This window comes from Sturnus vulgaris, chromosome 1, assembly GCF_052056855.1.
Source record: "Sturnus vulgaris isolate bStuVul1 chromosome 1, bStuVul1.hap1, whole genome shotgun sequence".
NCBI classification, from domain to species: Eukaryota; Metazoa; Chordata; class Aves; order Passeriformes; family Sturnidae; genus Sturnus; species Sturnus vulgaris.
The window spans coordinates 82,634,009-82,654,759 of record NC_142243.1 but is presented as its reverse complement, the minus strand read 5'-3'; the positions used below and the strand labels follow the sequence as shown (position 1 = coordinate 82,654,759).

Here is a 20,751-nt window from a genome sequence, read left to right as displayed (position 1 = left end):
ACTTGCCAAGGGCTCAGAGCAGCTCCTGAAAAGCCGCACTGCCCTGACTGCAGTCACGTCCTGCCAGCTGGATCCCCTGCCCGCTGCCACTCGCTTCTGTGCTCGTCTGAGCTCTTGCAGTCACACACCCTGCATGGAGATAAGCTCACACAGCCTGCCTGTACTGATGGCAAGAGTCAGCATGGATCAAATGATTCTTTTTAATCATCTCCAAATACTGCTTTTGTATATAATCACACAAGGAGAAAAGTTGCTGCAAGGAAAAGAGCTCACAGTATAATCCTTAACGTAGCCATACATGAAAATTATCTGATCATAAGGTTGCTATTTAAACATGCAAGATCCACCATTCTCTTCACTTGTTCTTTGTGTTGACAAATGTTTTAAAGACCTATTACCTCAGAACAAAACAACTAAAAATAGATAACGGTATCAAATTCTTTCTTACCTTTTCAATAAGATCCAAGCATTCTCCATTGTCTGTCCAGTCAATATCCTCCCAAATTAGTCCTTCCCTAAGGAAAATAAAGTGGGTCTTTTTATTGAAATTATTTTAGTTGTAGAAATGGGAGAAGCTGGTGTATTTATCTTGCAAATTACAGAGAAATCAGCTTGCTTTTATAAAGTACACAGCTTTCATGGTGAGAGTTTCAAAGGAAGCTAAGGTAGCTGTGAACTAAGGCTTCAAGTGAACAAGATATTGTCAAAATCCTTTCAAATTTCTCCTCTCTCTCTTACCTGCTGTATTCCAGTTGCTCCAAGGAAAAGATATGTTTGTTGAAATACTCCTGAAGCTTCTCATTTGCATAGTTAATATTGAACTGCTCAAAACGGTTTACCTAAAGACACAGGAAATTTTCAAAAATGCACACACTTCAAGCATTTTACTTTGCAAACAAGGGAATGGGTTTGGTAATAACATATTTTTAAATCAAGTTCCAGAGAAGATGACAAAAATATGTAAAGTAATAAAGCATAAATATCAGACAATCCATTTGAATAAGCTTTTGAAACCTACCTCAAAGTTTTCAAATCCAAATATGTCCAAAATTCCAATAGTCTTAAAGTCTTCCTTGCTCCTGATTCTGCTATTGATTTTCTTAATGACCCATGCAAAACACTGAGAATAAAGTGCCATAGCCATAGAATCTCTGCTGTCTATTGCCTGTGTTAAAGAGGGAATACAGAACACATCAACCACCCCATGACTGAGAACTGACAATATCTGCTGCTCAGTGTCCTTAGCACAGCACAAAACAATGCATAAAGCAGGCAGCTTCCTATTCCTATGTAGCTTGGCAGCAATTGTATTAACACACACAAAGCATCATGATTCGAGCTCTAACTGTTTTCAGTTTAACTGAGAACAGCAGTACCCCTATGTGGCTTTAAAATTACATTTCAGGGCTAAAGCATTCAAAAAAATAGGAAATTATAAACTTCAGGTATGGAGGAAGGAAAGAGAGGTGTAGGAAATAATACCTTAATTCACCCTTTTCCAGAGGGAAACAATGTTATGCATACCTATTTCTAATTCTCTTCTTGTAAATTATAAAAATATTTCTCCTAAAAATTTTGAAAAAACACCTCCTTGACACAAGTGTCCATAGTGAAAAAAGTATCAGCCTACATGTTCAGTATTTGAGAAAAATGGGAACTAATCAGGCTTCATAAGAATAAGAAGAGACAAGCTATAAACCCTGGCTTATAGAATAATAGGATGGGATCTAAAGAGATTATACCCTCCCCAAAAAAACTATGTCTTTTGACATTTTGTCTTGACTGATGCATGAGCTAAGCTTTTGTTCTTGAGTGATCAATGATTTCTCTGGACTTGAAGACTAAGACATCTTTCAAAGACCCTGAAAACATGTCAAAATTGAGTTGCCTTTACCTGTTGTATACTAAGAGGTGTTAGGATTTCCTCTCCCCTGAGAATCATCGACCTCTGAGTCAATGCTTCTGTTAGCTGTGTGGAGTCCAACCCCAGTAACTCAGCAGATCTACCCAGGGCTGGCAAAAGAGAAAAACAAATACAAATATGTCCTTACATGTATAAAGCTATGAAACCAGTTTGTTTTTATTATTATTATTATTATTATTATTATTATTATTATTACTACACCACCATTTAAGATGCTCCTAAAAGGAGAGGGATTAGAGATGAAAATACGAGAAATTCTAGGATACTGTTTTGCTGCTCATGAAAAGGCATAAATATGTGCAACTGAAGGAAATTAGCAGTAGAAGTACATCATAAATAAGTCACAAATATTTATTTTCCTCTTAATGCTACATGTCAAGAACTCAAACTATCTACTAACACATTTTTCCACATACAAACAGTAATTAACTCTTTGTCCTCATGAATATGTTCCCATTTTGCTTGGAATGGTGAGGATAAACCTATGAAATTTTTCTTCCATGCATACATTAATTTTCAGTTTTGCTATAATGTGGTATATAAAGCAGTACATAATGCTGCTCTGTAACGCCGTATTTAAATAAACATTTTAAATGCCCACTAGCTCAATCTTTAGACACATCAACATATTCTTTCAGATATCTAATTCTAATATTGAAAGCTCTAAAAAAAGATACTTTCAGTGAAGATCTTGGTTAGGGAATGTATTTGAGTACTTATATTCCATCAGCTTGAGAATATTTCAAAGAAGGAATTAGATTCAAATAGAATTTCATTACTGTTAATGGAATAAATATATGCCCAAGGACTTCCCAAATTAAGACCTAGCATCCAGCAGCAGACTACTTTGCCTTATCTGTAAAACCTCACCCTCCCAAAGTAACATTTTAATCAACATTTACAGATGTTAAAAAGCAGTAAAACCCTTTCACTCCTTATCCTTGCTATGTTCAGATATACTAACAACAAATAAGGCTTTCAGAACCCCAAGAAACATTTAGATTTGGATGCACAGCCTTCTCACCTGTTTTAAAGGACACTTGTGCCCCACCAGCAGTGATGAACTCAACATTTCCCAGATGCAAAATGCCAGCCAGCAGCCTCAGAACTTCTCGTACTTCCTCCCTGCTGAACTCCATCACTTCCATTGCAGTCTGGAATGACATGTGAGCTTCTTCAAATAATATGCACAGACTCAAAAATGGGAGTCCTTAGGAAAGCAAGTCAAGACTAAAAGAGAGCTGGCTCAAGTCCATTCCTTTGGTTCCATCCCAAACTGAATACACTCTAAGGCATCACTGGAACATCTTGGAACATGTAAGTATCACTCTGCCTCTAAGAAATTTCATTTTGATGCTGTAATGAAGTTGTAATTTGCTTTCAAATTCATCATTAAAATCATATAAATATTGGAACGACCCACTGAGTTGTGTGCAAGATGCAATTACTATAATTTGAATTATTAATTGATTACCTCCTGCAAGTTTTTACCAAAATTTGCCTATTGGCCTTGTAGATAACAAGGCATGGGGGAGAAAATACAGCAGCATGAAAGATTTCATTATTTTTGTGCCCAAACATGCACCTTTATCAATGTGGTCTGACAACTTCCCATCAAACTGAGGAAGAAAGGTATTCATATAAAAAGTGTTGAACTTATGAATAAACAATATGGCAACAATCAAGGCTCAACTACATAAATAAGGAGAAGAGCAAATAGTAAAATATTAAAAGAAACATTAAAACAAGAGGAACACATGCTTTTCTTTGACACAGAAGGGGTAATTGTATGCCTCTTAAAATGACCAAATTTTCCAAATTTGGGTGTAATATGAGCCTGTCTGAGACCAGATCACAGTTTTGTACCCTTAGTCAGATTCATCATGTTATAGTCACTGCAGGTGTTTGACAGATGACATATTTTATCTTTCATAAATCATCCACTACAAATGGAAAAGCCTCAGACTCATCCCACAATTCAAAGCAGAGTAGAGATAGTGTTTGAAGGTTTACTTTGTAAAGAAAACCTCTCACAACAAAAGGGCAGCAGCATTACAAGTTCATCTTCCTGTCTCCTATATAAAAAAGGTTTACCTTAAGTAACATTTCCAAGACTTACACTGCAATAAAAACAGGCAAAAGAGATGACTTTAACAGGAAAAGACAAGTGAGGGTGAGCTGTGGGGGTTTCTGCCCACCTCCTGCTCTGGGAATGCAGCCTGGCAGCCCTGCTCCCAGCCTGCTCACGCTGCAGGCAGCAGGCAAACATCACCTGCCCAGCTGATTTCATGGCCTGCCCAGCCTAGGATGATTAGCACAAATTAAATGTCATGATAATCAACTTCAGCGTGTGACCACAATATAGGTGAGTTACCAACGTTTCCAACACTTCCTTCTGCCATACAAGACGAGGGATTTTTACACTGAAAAAATCTGCTGCATCCACTACACATCAGTTTGTCAATTTGGCAAAAAGATTAACATAGCTAAGCAAAAACATTTTGGTGAAGGGCATAAAACCAAATGCTTTATCTGATTTTTAAAATCTAACACATCACCACAGTGCTACAATACTGAATTAGCGTGGTCAGTATGGACTAATTGCTGTGGAGGTGTGACACAAAGCCATTCAGAGAGATTCTATCAGGACCTGGGTTTTTAATCTGTGCTTATGTTTTCATAACTATTGTGTAAGTTACTCCACACAAGTGGATTTCCCAGCTGCAACTGAAAGAGTCGTGGGTGCTTTGCTCCGTGTGCTGCACTGCAGACTCCACCCAGTAGATGCCACATGATTCGGACAAAGCTTTCAGACTGAAAAACAATCATGTATATACATACATACATATATGTAATATGACACAATGCAGGGAAAGGCAAAGGCATGTAGAAGTTTTACTGACTTGCCAACAGATACTGTTGTTTCATTTCAAAACATAAGCATTTTGCTGAATTACAGCACACTTTGAAACAACAGAGTAAAAATGAAATGCTGGAGGAAAGAAGCATGCTCAAAATGAAAATGAAGCATTTTGAGAAAATACAAGTCCCTGTAAGATTAATGCCTCAATGAGAGAGCTGCACATGGAGGAAAGCACAGGAAGGCTTTGTACCCTGCCCTGCCAATGGGCCCCACACACCTGAACTTCCAGCACTTTTAAAGCAAAAGAACTAGGGAAGCAACTCACAATGACTTCCTTGAAAGAATCTTTGTCACTGATTGTCTTATCCGCTATACATCCAGACTGGTTCAGGTAGTGGTAGTTCTCAGGTACAGATAAGTAAAAAGCATCTAATGAGAGAAAACAGGGGGAGTGAAAAGAAATACCAAAACAAAAGTACTCCACAAATTACTATGTCAGAGTTACACAGTTCACAATTCATTTGCTCAATAATTATGACAATGCACAAGACAAGTTTTTATATTAAAATCAGATAGGGGGTTATTTTGCTGGGTTTTGTTTTATTTAGTTGCATAATAGAGTTAACTCTACTTTTTAGCATGCAAAGACAGCAGGCCCACAGGGAGATGATGAGACAGCTTTAGGCAATTTTGCACATATACAAATGTCATTTCTTTTGTTCAGTGGATTTATTCTTTATGAGAAAGGATTAGAGCAACCAGAATTATTTATCTTTGTTGCTGTGGAGTTATTTAGTACCAGCAAAAATATTCAGTTTTAACACAATGAGGCATGTTTGTCCCCAAGTAATTTTCCCAAGGCCACAGCAGAAGCTGGGAGGAAAACTACCGTCAGCTCAGCGACATTCTTCAGCTAAGTGGGTTCCTTTATCAAGTTGAGCTCAAATTCACACTCACTGAATCCCAGCTGAATAAATAACCTATTTCTCAGCTCGGGTTAGTGGGTTTCTGCAGTTAAATTCTCCACTGCTGTCAGCACTGCTGACTGCTAGCAGAAAACCACTACACTTGTGTGACTTGTGCTTTGCCACTCACCTTTCTCTCTCTCTTCTATCCCTGCCAGCAGAGCATAGAATATATGATAATTTCTTTCCCCGGGGTTTTGTCTTACTACACGATTCTGTCAAAGTAAAAAATAGTTTTCACTTAAGTGATCATTTCAAAGACAAATTTTTTATCCGTAGTTTCAGACAAAAATTAAATCAAACACAATTAAGTAAGCAAGAGCAAACATCAACTTACTTTTTCCAATAAATCTGGAGCCAGCAAGAAAAGCTTCAGTCAAGGAATAAAGTAAAATCGATTAATGCAGAAATTTTTTATAATCTTCCTTATTTCATTTGAGACAATAGGAACACTATCATGGTCTTTTCTTACTACATGCTAAGCCTGTTTCATACAATACACCTCTAACAAGATAAACAAAGTAGCAACAATGACAATATTGTAGCAGTTCTAGTATCAGTGTATCAACACCTTTTCTTCCATCCCATCAAAACTGGACTTGGCAGATTCTGCATCTTAAATAACATCTGTTTTCCTTTGCTTTTTTTCCCCCCTAAAGCTTGGAAACAAACTCAATAATTATATTTTTTGCCACTGAAAAAGCAGTTTATGTTTATAACACCACGTAGAAACCCCTTGGAATATTCCTCATCCCCACACCTTTGGTTCTCTGGTGGAGCTGGCTCATAGCCTGATTTTGCCAAATGCAGGACAAATCCGAGGATTTAACCCACCCACACTGACACTTGCAGAAACTGAGCAGCTCTGCTCTTTCAAGTACTTTTCCAGAGAAGTAAGCAGCTTATCTTTGGATACAGTAATGAGGGAAATGGCTGACCTCAAGTTATTCCCGAGGACTCAGGCTGTTTTAGCTCATTACATGGGAAACGCACATGAGCCATGTCACGCTAGGGGTAGCAATACAAAATGCTGCTCCTCCATGAGTACATACATCCCACACCACCACAAAAGCATGTGTGGATTTGGTGTTGCTGCTTCTCCTTCCCACCTACATCAGCTCAATTTAACTGTGTGTATTTCAGGATGGGGTGAAAGGGTAGACAAAGGCAAGCCAGTTCTCCCTCAGTCCTCCATCAAGGAGGTACATGGTTGCTTCCCAAAAACGGGGTCAAATCACAAAATGAGGATACAATCCATAATTCTTCCTCCCTGAATGTTTCCTTTCTGACAGATGTTCAGCTGAATAAACTTCCCAAAGCGACTTGAGTTGTTGTTGTAAACAGTCTTCGCATTGCCAAAAGCTTCCATAATTGGACTGTGAAGACAGAGAACGACAGGAGTGTTAACGTGTGACCAGCATGCCAACAGCTTCACATGGGGCTGGTGAAAGGAACAGCACTCTGACAAACTCCCCTCTGACACTCTCCTCAGCAGCAGCCTACATCCCAGCATTACCCTCCATTTAGCAATGGCCATCTCAGTTTCCTAGCAAAAGATGCAAGTATTCATGCAACAGGATAAATCATACTGAACTACTCTGCAGCTGCAGAGTAGTAACTCCTACTGCTACTTCTTTTGTCATCGCTCAAAAGATGCACACGATTCTTACTGCAGTACTCAAATGATAGAAACAAGAAATCTCAGCACATGCAAATTGCTAGACAGATGTAAGGAGTCCTTGTCCTAGGGCAATTAAAAAAAAACAAACTACATCAAGATACAGCACGTACAGCAGAGATGAAGCAAGATAAACAAAAGTAATAGCATCTCAGATTGCCTTTGTTTTTAAATAGTTTAGAACCATGTCATTTCACATGAACACCAAGATTTCTATTTTGCCTGTGCTGATTGTGTCCAATTTATCTCATGCATTTACTAATCTGTCTTATCAGTTCTCCTTATTCTCCCTTTCCTCAGCATGTTTTTACCACTTGAGCACTTTATCCTCACCATGCTGTATCTTGTTCTACCGTATCCTCAGGATACACAAACTGAACCAAACTGAACCCTCCCATCACCCATTTCTCTTACTCTGATTATCCCAAAACAAAAATAAAAGCCACCATTAAAGCTTCACCCATTTCAAAACTCTGCGTATTTTTGCTTCACTAAGAGATACCACTGTGCTCATAACTCTCTAGAGCAACCAGGTAATTTTGTTTAATGGAGTATTTCCCTTTCTCCAGCATACATTTTACTGTTCAGCAAACATACACATATTTGAATACATTGCAAGCTCTTATTTCAATGTCAAAAAAAAACATGTATTGAAAGATCCAATACCTGCTCTCAAGAATAGCTCGCTCCACACAGGAGGTCTTCTCTCTGGAGGACAGCTCCAGTGAATGTTGGCTCATGGCAGACAAGAACTTGAGAATCAGCTTAGTGCTCTCTGTCTTACCAGCACCACTTTCGCCACTGAAAGAAGAGGAGGAAATGGTTTGCACAGTCCCAGTGGCCAGTGAAGAAGCCCTCTGGCTGGCCACCCAAACTCCACATTGCAGGAGGTCAGGAAGACTGGGGTGATTAGAAGTGATGGTCAAATGGAGCCAGAACACCCTGTTAAACTTCCTGAATATGACATTCAGGGAAAAAGCCAAGCTGTGCTTAAGCTTCACACCACTGCTCAGACAGCATTTCAAGGCACTGACTGCATATGTACACACACCTAGGTGGAAACAAAGATTTCTCTCAATGCAAACAATTATCCAACACTTCTCATCTTCATGTTAAAGGCAAAACAAAGGCAGGGCAATGGTCAGGGATAAAGACCAAACTAAGAGTTAAGATGGGAAAGTTTGGGATACATTGCAGCAATCTAGCCAATGAAGAGCCCTGCTGTGAGGAGGAAGAAGTTAGAGACACCAATGCACATTCTATCGCATAAAGGCTACTTGTATAATTAATAATTAAATTCTTAACAAACTACATACTCTTTAAATGAACTTTTTATATACCTACTGAAACAAACCAGATCCATGTGAGTTCAAAATATACAACTTCCACCTCTCATTACCATCAGAGATATAAAACCTCTCATCATCACCCACAGGAGAACAAAGCTATTTGATAATGCTAAATTGACATTTTAAAAACAACTGTTAATAAGCAACCCTGCTGATACAAACAGAAGGCAATACACACAGTTTCTCTTCAAAATCAAAACTCTAAAAAGGGAAAGTTTAGATTTGGCTCATTTCCCCAGTACTCTTTCCCTTCAATTATGTATCCTAAACACACACTGTGAGCCATTAAGAAATGTAACTTGCAGGTAAAGTTTGCTCACTCTTCACCTATAGTCATAGCATTGTATCCTAAGTGGTGGCCTAGCTCCTAATTAAGCTGTACCTAATTCCAGTCTAGTCTCAAAGAAAGAGGGTACATTTTGGTCTTGCTTCACCTTTTCTACTGTAGCAAGTGGGAATTTCATCACTGACTTTGATGGAACACAACTGGGCATGTGGAGCACGCTTACATAATTTGACAGTCTTTTGCTGTGCCATTGCTGAGTAATCAGCCCACTGATTTTAGGTTACAACAAAGTATAATGATGCTTTCTAGTAAAAAGCAAAGAAGAAAGGTACTGCCCAAAAAACCAGCATGACAGTTTCCTGCAAATGAATGTCAACAATAAAATTAGGGAAGAGACATTCAGGAAGCATAATGAGACATCTTCATAACCACCAATATGCTCCAGCAAATGTGATTCACCCATTATATTTATACCACATCAAACAAATCCTGTAGTGTTTTTTATGTAATACTACCTTTGATGTCTGGCCTTTTCAGCATTCCTTCTCTTTTTCTTTGCAGGCCCTCACTCACTCATCTCTTTTGCCCAAGAAGTAAATACTTAATATTCCTGCATTCCATACTCACCATAAAAAAACATTTATACTAGTAGGTTTGAGAGAGCTTCACAAACTTTTGCATTATTCTTGTCTAGTGCAAAAAACCATCAAGTGATGGTTGATGACCCCTTCCTGCTCAATTCTCTCCCTCTGAGCCATACATATAGCTCAACAGCTGGCACAGGGTGACACTGAGGATATCACCTCTTTTCACCCTTCCTCTGCCCCCACCCACTGTCCCTTGGTCTGGAGAATCTGTAGTTCTATGTAAGCTAAAAGTTGTCCCACTATAATTGAGAGCCATTCTACAAGTGAGATATTCAAAGCAATGGAAAAATATCTCCTGCACCTCTCTCTGGTATAGCTGGCATTATGCACCATTGCATGCTCTTGTTTTTTCCTTAGAACAGGAGAGACTCACAACTGGTTGGGTTCTGAATGTGTCCAGTGTCCTATTCTGACAGTTGCCAATTGGAGATGCCCATGGAAGACATAGGATTATTTCCCTTCTGTGTTCTTCCAGTTTCCAGTTATTTGCTAGTCAGAGGCTTCCTGATCTAAACCTGTTTTTATGTGTCTTGTAACCCTCAATATATTTATCTTCTATGAGTCTCTAGCCATACTCCCTTAAAAAGCAAATGGTCTTGTTTTTTCAAATCCACCTCCTATTAGCTTCATTTGATATCTCTCAGTTCCCATGGTGGAAGGAGAAACCAACAATTCACCCTGGTGCTCTTTCTGCTGTGCATGACTTGATGGTTAGTGCTCCAAATTCAAGGCGCCTGTCTCCATTAGCCATTTCCCACGTTATATACTTTTTATTACTTTTAAAATTTTCCTCTGAACCACCTTCAGTTCCACAAAGTCCAAAGGATGGATTTACACAATGTTCTCTACTCATTTAGTAGTAACCACTCCATTCTATTCACTTTCACAGTTACATGGGATCAATCTTTCAGAGTCCTTAGAAAGCTTTTGCCTACAAGGTCAGTAAAAGGGTGAATTTTTTAGTGCAACCTTTCCAGCGACCTTTCCAGCCCATGAGTTTAAGTGCCCAGCTTGTTCCACATCACTACATTCAGGACTGTGAACATATTAATTCTGACAGCAGGCCAGAAGGCCCCTACTTAGAAGATCTTTAGACTTTCTCCATGACTTGTTCTATGCAGGGCTAAGGGCACAGCAGCCTGGACTCATGACTGCCACAGCATAAAAAGGGAGACTCCTCATTCTGAAGGATGTAACACAAAATCACTTCCCTGTTCTGTCTGGGCAAGAGACAGAACAGTCTGTAGTGGCTGCTAATCACTGGCACACCAAAGGCACTGCTCCATGAGCACCTCTGGAACTCCTAATGCAGCTCCTGAGGGCCAAATGACCAGAAGCCCCACATGGGGGAAGGACCCAGAAGGCCAAAGGGTACTTGAATTGAGACAGGAGGCCAGCACATGTCTTGACTCTACCTCCTCTTGGAATTTCTATCTAACATCGCTGGAACCAGGAGTAGTAGCCATACATGCTATTTTTTGTATCTTTTCTTTTCTTTCTCTTTCTTCCTCCAATTCCCTCTTCTGGGAGTTTTGTGTAACTTAAAATTGGATGAGCTTAGAGTTTGCAAAGTTAAAGGGCTAAGTTAATGTTTTGAGAACTGTTTTATGTTGATGGAATGCTGCGCTAAACCTTTGCAGGAGTTCTCTGATTTTTAAAGTTGCCAGTGAAGTTTTTTGTTGTTTTGACCCCTTGAAAATATCTTGTCAGTATTTCTCCCACGTGTCTGAGTACATGAACAACTGTAAGTCCTTTTAAGAGTCTCATCAAATAAGGTTTTTGGGGCCTTACAGTCTGCTACCTTTAAAACCCCAAGAGAGATACACACAGACAAAACAGGCCCCTTCTGCAAGTACACTTCATCAAATGCACATCTGAACCGTGGTGCATCAGTCTCACAAGGACATCACAGCCATCACAGGTCTGGGTCCCATATAAAGGGTTTGGTTCATATTGATTTTCAAGCTTGTTGTTGAAAAACAACAACAAAAAGTTTCAGGCCATCAGATAATAACAGAGAGAACAAATCATGCAGAGCACTGGCTGCAGCTCCTTTTACACTTCTTTGAGAGTGCTCTGACGTGGATCAATTGCACTTTTATCTGACAGAAGAGCACATGTTTGCTTGTGCATAGACTAGATCACCTTAAACAGAGCAGCAAAAAAATCCAAACTAAACCTATTTTCCTATTGTTGTAACAAAGGCTATAGGTGGAGGTTTGAACTTGGTCTGAACTTGTGAACTTCAGCTAATCACGGTCAGTCCCTTTCCTACACCAGGACAGGCTGTTTGGCCATTGCTCAAATTAGAAGGACTTCCTTCATATTCCTGAGGCATCCAGCTGAAAAATCAGAAGATGATTTTAGTACAGTGGGCTTTTTTCCCCCATTTTAAATGAAAATGGACCCTGCATTAATGGTTCAGACCAACACGAAACTGAGAATTCACTGATGCAGATGTTTTTGTCTACAGAAAAACTCTAGTTTTTTTAGCCTGGGAGACTTAAAACACCATTTCACAACTATGTATATATTCTAATACACCAGCCGTGTACAGCTTCTTCAGTGTGCCGTTTTGTTGACATTTTAGGCTGCTAAGTCCTTTTTATGCAGCATTATCATGACTTAATGCCTGTTACACACACCAATAAATAAGCATCTTTGGGTGATTTGATTTATCATCTCTTCTGTATTTCCTTCCTTTTCACCTCTGACCTGGACAGTTATACTGGAAAAAATGGTCTCACATTTAAATTGTATTCAGAGTTTTTCTAATTTGTGTTCTGCAATTCACCCTCTCACCTTACCCCAGCCAGAAAAATATCGCAACATTAATATTTCAAAACACTAGAAGCTTTTTCACAGGTTTTTGAACCCAAGGCCTGAAGAAAGCAGCTCCCAACCAAAGCTGAGCTGATTCTGGGGACCAGCAGGGGGCACTTCAAGTCCAGAGGATCATCAGAAAGCGTTCCCGGCTCCTGCTTTTGTGGGGCTGTTACAATTCGGTACCGCGTGCTGAGATCCCAAGGTCAGGAGCAGCTCAAACTGCCTATCAGAACGTGACACCTCCCCGATTAATTCCCTCATTTTAACTACTGTGTTTTCGAGACGCAACAGAATTTTCCTCTTTATCATCTCCTACATTAAATGCAAGACCAGAATATTTGTCTAAATTCAAACACTAAAGAGCTTCACATGGCTACTTTATTTTTCAAATGTCAGTAGTAACCAAGAAAGTTCCAGTGACAGTACAGTGACTTGTTGCAACGTCTAATTCTAAGCCAGGAGAAGATGCAGGAATGACCAGGATGCTGAATTTGCCAAGCACACTGTTATACCTCCACTTCCTATGCCTTAAATTAGGTATGTGACAACAGCGACTACTAAACTGTAGGGAGGCCATGGAAACCTTCAGTAATTTTAAATAATCCTATTCTGAGTCCTTCACAGATAGAGCAGATAATGCTGTTTTAGGAAAGCATATTCAGCATTCAATTTTTTTAATTTGAATTGCACGTTTCCTCAATTTCTGCAGTAACAACAGTAACAAGATACCCTTATATGGTTGTATTGTGCCACTTGTCTGAAACACAGAACTTACACAAATCACTGTTTCAATCCATGACCAGAGTAAACAATTTTAAAATGGATTCCTAATACAAAACTTCTCCATATTATGGCTTATCTGCACCAATACACATGGTTTACAGAGCAGAGAGTGCTGAAGACTCCCCTTGAACTTCACAGACTTCTGCTTATGTCCATTTTAGGGCATAACCTGCTTTCCTCTTGGCAGCTTGTGAGGAACTGGAATGAAAGAAAGGTAAAATACTGAGGCTAGTACAGAATGGCAAAAATACCTATAGCCACCAGAAATTATTTTGGTCCCTAAATTTGTATACACAGGCTGTTCACAAGTAACTGCCTGGCAATAAAACAAAAAATCATGACTCCAGGCTAGCTATTGTCACATGACAAAGATCTCTCTGAATTTCATTTTTGCTTGGACTCTTACCTGAACTCACCTTTATATATACAGAACTAGGTATTAAGTACTAAGAAGGAGAAATACAGTTAAGGAAAGCTGAAAAAACACGCTCTTCAGCTTTGTGTCACTGCAAAGCAGAACCTGCCGAGAGGTGAGTGCAGGTGGGCACTGTGACCTGAGAGCCTGCAGAAAGCTGCAAGCAGATCTGGCTGTGCTGCAGCTAATCCACATTTCTAACAACAGCTTGGGTGCTGAACTGCATACACCAAATCCCCCTCTTATCCACGAAGCCTTGCAACCTGGCCCATAATCTGAAATGTCAGTAGAAACAGCCTATTGCAAAATCTGCTGCTCTCACTCTGCCTCATCCCCTCTCTGTCCCAGCATCTGCCCCATGCTGTAGTCAGTCCTACAGCCACCACAAGGGAGGTCAGGAGACAGCCAAAATCATGTCAACTTGCTCCGGAAGAGCTCCACATGTGTAACTTCATGGTGCAGGAAGGTGACAGCAGTAGGCCTAATCACAAAAACGTTGTGAAGGCAAGAGAGGAGAGGGAGGGGAAACACAAGGTCTCTTACCCCCCTGAGCATCTCCCCCTGCCCGGAGCCATGCTGCAGTGACCTGCTCCTCCTATCTGGTGGGCCACACTGTGGTCTCCCTGCCTGTGTGTGAGCCAACACAGCTGAGCTGGCAGGCTAGGGAATGGGAAAAGAGCTGGCTGCTTTCTCAGCTCTTCTGGAGCCAGAAGGAAGGAGGAGCTGAAAGCAGTGAAAAGCTATTGAAATGCCAACTGCTCCCTAATGCACACTCGGCGACAGCCAGATCCTGAATACCAGTGACACAGTGGTTCAAACGGGAAGCTATTAAATCACCATTAAATTAAAAGACAACAAGATTAAGCAAGGAAGATTAATCAGACAGAATTAAGTGGCTGAAATGTGGAGGGGTTTCCCTTTTGCTCTTCTTATTTACAGTATATCTCAAGAACTGGTAGGTTAATTTTTTCTTTTCCTCTCCATACAGGAACGAGGGTCTAGTGGTGACAAACTATTGAGCTGCACAGAGATGTTTAAACTGGTGGGAAAACACTTAGGATAACATTTGATGTGTGAAGACTAAAAAATGCACAAAAATACAATAGTTTTTTTTTCTACTAAATATTACTGTAAGATGCATAAAAAAGATTAACGTTTTGTTAAAGGTGCACAGAACGACACAAAACAAGTTCAGAACTCTCTTGAGATTGTGCTCTTTTAAAACCCTGCTTTCTTTTGGAGCTGTCCCCACGTGGCCCACAGCTCCCAAATCACCTCCAAAGGCTCGCCATCAGGGCCACGCAGAGCAGCAGCCGCAGCAGCCACCAGCACTCACCTGATGAGGATGCACTGGCTGTCGTGGCGCTTCCAGAGGCAGCGGTAGCACTCGTTGGCCACGGCGAAGATGTGCGGGGCCATCTCTCCCAGGTGGTGCTTGCTGTATCGCTCCATGGCCGCGCCGTCGTACAGCCCCGGGATGCTCTTGTAGGGGTTCACAGAGGCGACTATCGATCCGATGTAGGTCTGCAAGCACACAGCACCCCCAGAGCTGTTATCACACGCACCTGGGGTGCAACAGGCTAACGCTCTGCTCAAATGATAGACAAAAAATGCACATTTGCAAAACCGCAGCAATCCTTTGGATAAAGGTGGCCAGCAATTTCCCCTGATTTCTTCCTGAAAACAACAAAAGGGCGAAAATTGCTCCCACTTCTGTCATGTTCTCCCCACCTATAACACTGAGCTTATTGACAGTACAAATCCCTGCATTAATGCTGCTTACAGCTGCACGATAATGCCCATCAGCGCTGGCCTACAGCTGCTTCTCATGTGTCCTTAGGGACTTGCTGAACTTACTAAACACCTGACTAAACCCAAAGTAATGGTGGAAAAGTCTGTATTTCCATGTAGAGTATTCAAGTCCTTCTCTGCTACTCACTTTTAAAACAGAAGTATCAGGCATTATGGCAGACACTAGGACCATTATATTAGAATAGCAGGCTTTAAGAAAAGTGCGTAAAGCGACAGATGCTCCAAAAATCACTGGGTTTCCACAATATTTTTAATATTAGTTGGATGCAGAACAGCAGCTGGCAAGTCATTAATTTCTATCGCACTGCAATTAGACAGCACATCAGTTAAAACCACCCAGGTAGTAGCTTATACCCATTCCCATTGCCTTAACTCATTAGGCTGTGGTAACCTGATCATTTGCAACAGTCTGTTCACAACGTTATTCAATTTCTCCCTCACCCTCTATCCACTTCAATATATTCCTCTAATAAAATCACATTAAGTGAGGTAGCAGATAATATTAAGCATGCTATCTCCAGAGTTTCTGGGGCATGTGAAATTAATTGATACACTGTATGGCATGTGCAGTGTTACTGCTGCGATACCAATTTCATTCTGCTAAACGCCCTTGCTGTGGTCACAGGCAGGAAGCTGACACCTGGCTTCGACAGCCCTGCTATGGACTGGTGAGCAGCCAGGCTGGGCAGCCTCCAGCCCTGTACCACAGCCCCCATGTACAGTCAACCCTCTCGCTGCTGACAGGAACCAGCTGTGAAGCTAACAGCAGGACTGGGGCTCTCTTCATCTCCACAGCACCCTAACCAGAGACAGAAAAGGGGAGCAGCATCTTGCAAACCACCCAAAGGCAGCCCCATGTGCTCCTCCTGCAGCCTCCTTCTCTAAGCCACCACAGGGCATTCACTAAGACAAACGAACCATCAGTTCCCCCATACTTCTCCTTTCCCCTCTATCAGTCTCTTTTGCAGCATTTACAGCCTGCATCTACCTGCCTCCCTCTTTTTCTCCTTAATTAACATGCAATTACCGCTGTGTATCAGCTCTCCTTTCTCACTGTTACCCTGCTGTTACAGTCCCCATTATCCACCTGTTCACCCTCCATCAGGCCTGACACAAATTGCAGCTTTGAGCTTTTGCTAAGGGAACTGCACTGGTGTCCTTGAAATCATGACAATTTTATTAGCAGTAAGGGGAATATCCCACCTCACTGTAACTCTAGTACCTTTTACAGAGTGGTGAATTTCCAATCTGTGTGTTTTATAACACCATCCCCCCACCCTCCCATGCTGTGCAACAGCTCAGAAGATTTCATCTAGAGGAGAGATAGCATTTCAACATGAGATCATATCACAGGGCAATTACAGCACTGAGACAATAGCTTAATTTCCTGGGATCATCCCCTCTTGGATTCTTAAATAAGTAATAAGTAACAAGGAAGGCTCTGAAAACAGACTTCCTCTGTTTCATACGTATTTCAGCACAGATTGCACAGGGAAAAATTTTAAGAGGCTTCTTTTTTAATTACATGACTGCAGTGCAAGTATGACCAATAAAAGAGACTGCTACAGATCTTCCTCTTTCCCTTATTAAAGTTGGGATGAAGTCTTTGGAAAAGAGTAACTTGAGGCATGCCATCACAACAGATGCCATGGCAAAGATGTAAATAAAAAATCCCCATGAAACATGATACCATCTAGCTTCATAAGTAAATAATCACTCTATAGCTTCTGCAAGATTAAGTACCTCACAGAACAATATCTCCACTTAAAAGCATTGGCAAAACTGCATCACCACAGGCTACACATTGTGACTTTTCTTGCTTCTCTTCTAAATAGTAAATATCAGAAGAGGTGACAGCAGTCCAATTCTGCATACACTCATTTAAAATGGGGCAGTCTTTCACATGACTTCAGCACAATTTTTTTTTAAAGCAACAGAAAGACTTCCAGAATATTAGTCATTATTGTGAATTATAAATATTTATTAAATAAAGTGAGCTGGCTTCATTGCCTTGTAATTCAATAAGGTACAATAGAGAAATGGGTGGTGTATTATGGCAATAAAGCAAACCTGGTGAACAGCAGAAATCATACTGGTGAAAACAATTTCTAAATCACCTCATGCAGTAATGCTTACATGTCACTATTTTAAAAATTCTTTGTCTCGATCTTTTTCTTTCAGCAAAAACGTGAAGTACCACAACCTCTACTGACAAAGGTGCAGCTTTGTGGTTCCAGTCTTCTGGTGCTTTAAGTATGTACTACCTCTTTGCAGGACAAGTTAAATGCATGGACAAACTGCTAACAAATTATAACGGACAGAACAAACTCAAGACTTCAAAAAACAACTTCCTCATCCCAAGGCAAGATCAGAAAAAAAGTATATTCTTCACAGAGTGTATCACATTTATCACCTACCAGGTGTCACCGTCCAACCCAGGGGTAGCCAGAACCAGCTTAGTCTGCGTGGACTAAGGAGTTAGCTGGCCCAAGCAAAAGTTCTGCCTTTACCCTACGTAGTTTAGCAAAGTATCAATGGGTTGAAGCAGCACTGTTATTAAAAACTATTCCAATTATTTTAAAAGTTCACGTTAGAAGACAAATCTTCCAGAAGTCTTTTTAAATTGCCTCTGGGATACTCCAGCAAGGTCTGCTGCTACAAGAATAATTTCTTACATCACTTCCAGGCTTACTACTCATCCCATCCAGTACCTATCACAGGGTCATACTAGTAGCAGTATCTTACAAGCAGTAGATCCTAGACTCTACCCTGGCAACTCTAAGAGCCACAAGGTTAGGGACTTGGAGGAGGAGGGAAGGATACAGGTACTCCCATGAAAAATGCTACCACCTCCCAATTTCATAGTATCACAGGATGGCCTGGGTTGGAGGGAAAGCAAAGATCATGTAGTTTCAATCCCCCTGTCATGGGCAGGGACGCCTTTCACTAGAACAGATTGCTCAATGCCCCAACCAATGTGGCCTTTAACACTTCCAGAGATTTGGTATCCACAACTTCTCTAGGCAAACAGTTCCAGTGTCCCCACTCTCACAGTGAAGAATTTCTTCCTAATATCTAACCTAACTAACTCTCTCTCACTTTGAAGCCATTCCTTCTTGTCAGTACATGCCCCTGTAAAAAGTCCCTCAGTCTTTCCTGTAGGTTCCTTCACTTGCCTGGAGAGTCAGCCACACAACACAATCCCTTTCTTGCAGGGCAGACCTTTTGGTTTGGCAAATGCAAGCATCTTAGCAGCAGGTTAAATTGGTGTAAAAATATACAAAAAATGCAGGACTGCTCAGTGGATGTGTGTTGACTCCTGAACACAATTTCTGCACTAGACATCAGCATATGGCAAATTAAATGGGTTAGCAATCAGAAGCAGGATCTCTAAATAACTATATTATGCCAACATCACAAAGCAGGTGAAATTTCAGAAAAGGTATTTTCACATAAGAATGACACTTCCACTTTGATTGTAAGACAGTAATCTTAAATTTTCTTTTTGTTCTTCATAGTTTCTAATCAGATTCTGGAAGTCAATAATTACTTATTTTAATCAAAGTATTCCAAAGAAATTATGAATAGGAGGAATGCTGCCAGAGCATTTGCAAGAAGACAGGGGAGCTCTGAAGATTTCCAGTTGAAATAGTTGGAGAGTTTTTGCAGTGATATACTGTGAGAACTGTTAGAAGCCTGACCCCTTAAATCCATAGCAATGAACAGGGCAGTTTACTATTCCCTGTTATATGACTGACTCGACTCTTCAGACAGAACCATACACAAACTCTTGAACTACTTTGGTACAGACTAAACCAGGAATAACTTGTTATCAGAACACAGCTAATATATTTATTTAAACCAAAGAATAAATGAAAGTTGAGTTACTCAGCCTGAATCCCAATGCAGCACTTTGATTACTGTATTAAAGGTTGGGTTCCTTTTGCACTTTCAAACTTTTACTGGAATTTTACACTGTTAATTCATCTCTTGAAATGCTTTTGCTCACAAACCACAGACACTCCTGCTCCCACTTTCAGGAAAAAGGAAAACAAGACTGTAAGCTGATCCTCTACAAGGACTTTCAAAATTAGAAGTTCCAATCCTATCTTCTCAACTAGACACTGAGTAAGGCAAGACAAAATTAAAGATGTACTTCAAAAAGGAAGAGATTTTTCATTGGTTCTTTGAATGCATTTTGTTTTGTTGTTGCCTTCTGATAGCAATTAGCTTTGAGCCTCTGTCTTGAAATCATCCCACAGTCCTTCAAACAGTGAAAAACAATTTGTTCTTTAAAAAGAGCTCACAAAGACTGCTGATACCCACAGAAATACTCTAGCAAAACTTAACATAGTCAGAGTAGCCCTGTCTAACATGAGAGGGTGTTGTTTGTTTTTATCAATAAAGACACAATCAATTTATTTTAGTTTGATGCCAAACAAATCCAAATGACATACAAGGTTTTATTGATCCAAATTCATTTTAGTGTATTTTACACTTAGAATTACAAGAAAAAAGGTTTGCAATGTATGAATAAAATACAGTTTGAAATGTCTTACTTTCCCACGTAGAAAAGGCTTTCAGACTAAAAGAGGAAAAAATAGAGTAAGAAGTTTCCCCCTCAATTTTTTTTTTCAGAATCTCTATAGTGAAAAAACAATGAAAAAGAAAACTGCCCTAATGGAAGACCACTTCATTAGTCCTATAAACTAAACATACTGAATACACCAGAGCCACCCCGCTTTTCACCTTTTCACCTTCAGAGATGCTTTTTAGAATTTTGGGGTATATCCTTTCAGGTTTGTTCCATATCTAGCAACCATACACCTTTCACTTCTTCCCTTTTATGTCAGAAGTTCTCCACAATAACTTCTATGTTTCTGAGGATCTTTTATGATATCTATGTCTACCCAAGCTTGCTTTTCCCATGTAAGGTCACTAAATTTATTCTACACTGCTTTTCTCATGACCTTTCACCCTCTACATCAAGGTGTCCCTCTGTACTTCACAGACTTCCAGCGTCTGAGACATCTTAGTCTTCCTGCTCTCATAAATAAATAAATAAATAAATAAATAAATAAATAAATAAATAAAAAGGGGGAAGCAGGGAAGTACACACACTTCTTTCAGGCTTTCCATATCTCATGCTACAGGGAGAGTGGGAGGGAGAAGGCAGAAGCTGCCTGGAGGACTCTGTTGAAGC

General features: G+C 40.2%; 2 protein-coding genes across 2 annotated transcripts in view; both read right to left on the bottom strand.

Annotated features, from left to right (window-relative positions):
* MYO10 (myosin X) overlaps window positions 1-5,997 on the bottom strand; it is a 63,595-nt gene extending 57,598 nt beyond the window's left edge. Inside the window, exons 1-7 of the mRNA XM_014893083.2 lie at window positions 5,883-5,997; window positions 5,113-5,216; window positions 2,949-3,078; window positions 1,895-2,013; window positions 1,019-1,165; window positions 739-839; window positions 449-515 (exon numbers count right to left, since the gene is read on the bottom strand). Of these exons, the coding sequence (XP_014748569.2) occupies window positions 449-515; window positions 739-839; window positions 1,019-1,165; window positions 1,895-2,013; window positions 2,949-3,072 (558 nt within the window). The 5' untranslated portion in view covers window positions 3,073-3,078; window positions 5,113-5,216; window positions 5,883-5,997. The remainder of the gene's footprint in view (window positions 1-448; window positions 516-738; window positions 840-1,018; window positions 1,166-1,894; window positions 2,014-2,948; window positions 3,079-5,112; window positions 5,217-5,882) is intronic.
* Window positions 5,998-6,978: 981 nt separating this feature from the next.
* LOC106863747 (unconventional myosin-X-like) overlaps window positions 6,979-20,751 on the bottom strand; it is a 95,838-nt gene continuing 82,065 nt past the window's right edge. Inside the window, exons 4-6 of the mRNA XM_088170823.1 lie at window positions 15,073-15,260; window positions 8,097-8,231; window positions 6,979-7,128 (exon numbers count right to left, since the gene is read on the bottom strand). Coding sequence (XP_088026949.1) covers window positions 6,987-7,128; window positions 8,097-8,231; window positions 15,073-15,260 — 465 coding nt within the window. The 3' untranslated portion in view covers window positions 6,979-6,986. The remainder of the gene's footprint in view (window positions 7,129-8,096; window positions 8,232-15,072; window positions 15,261-20,751) is intronic.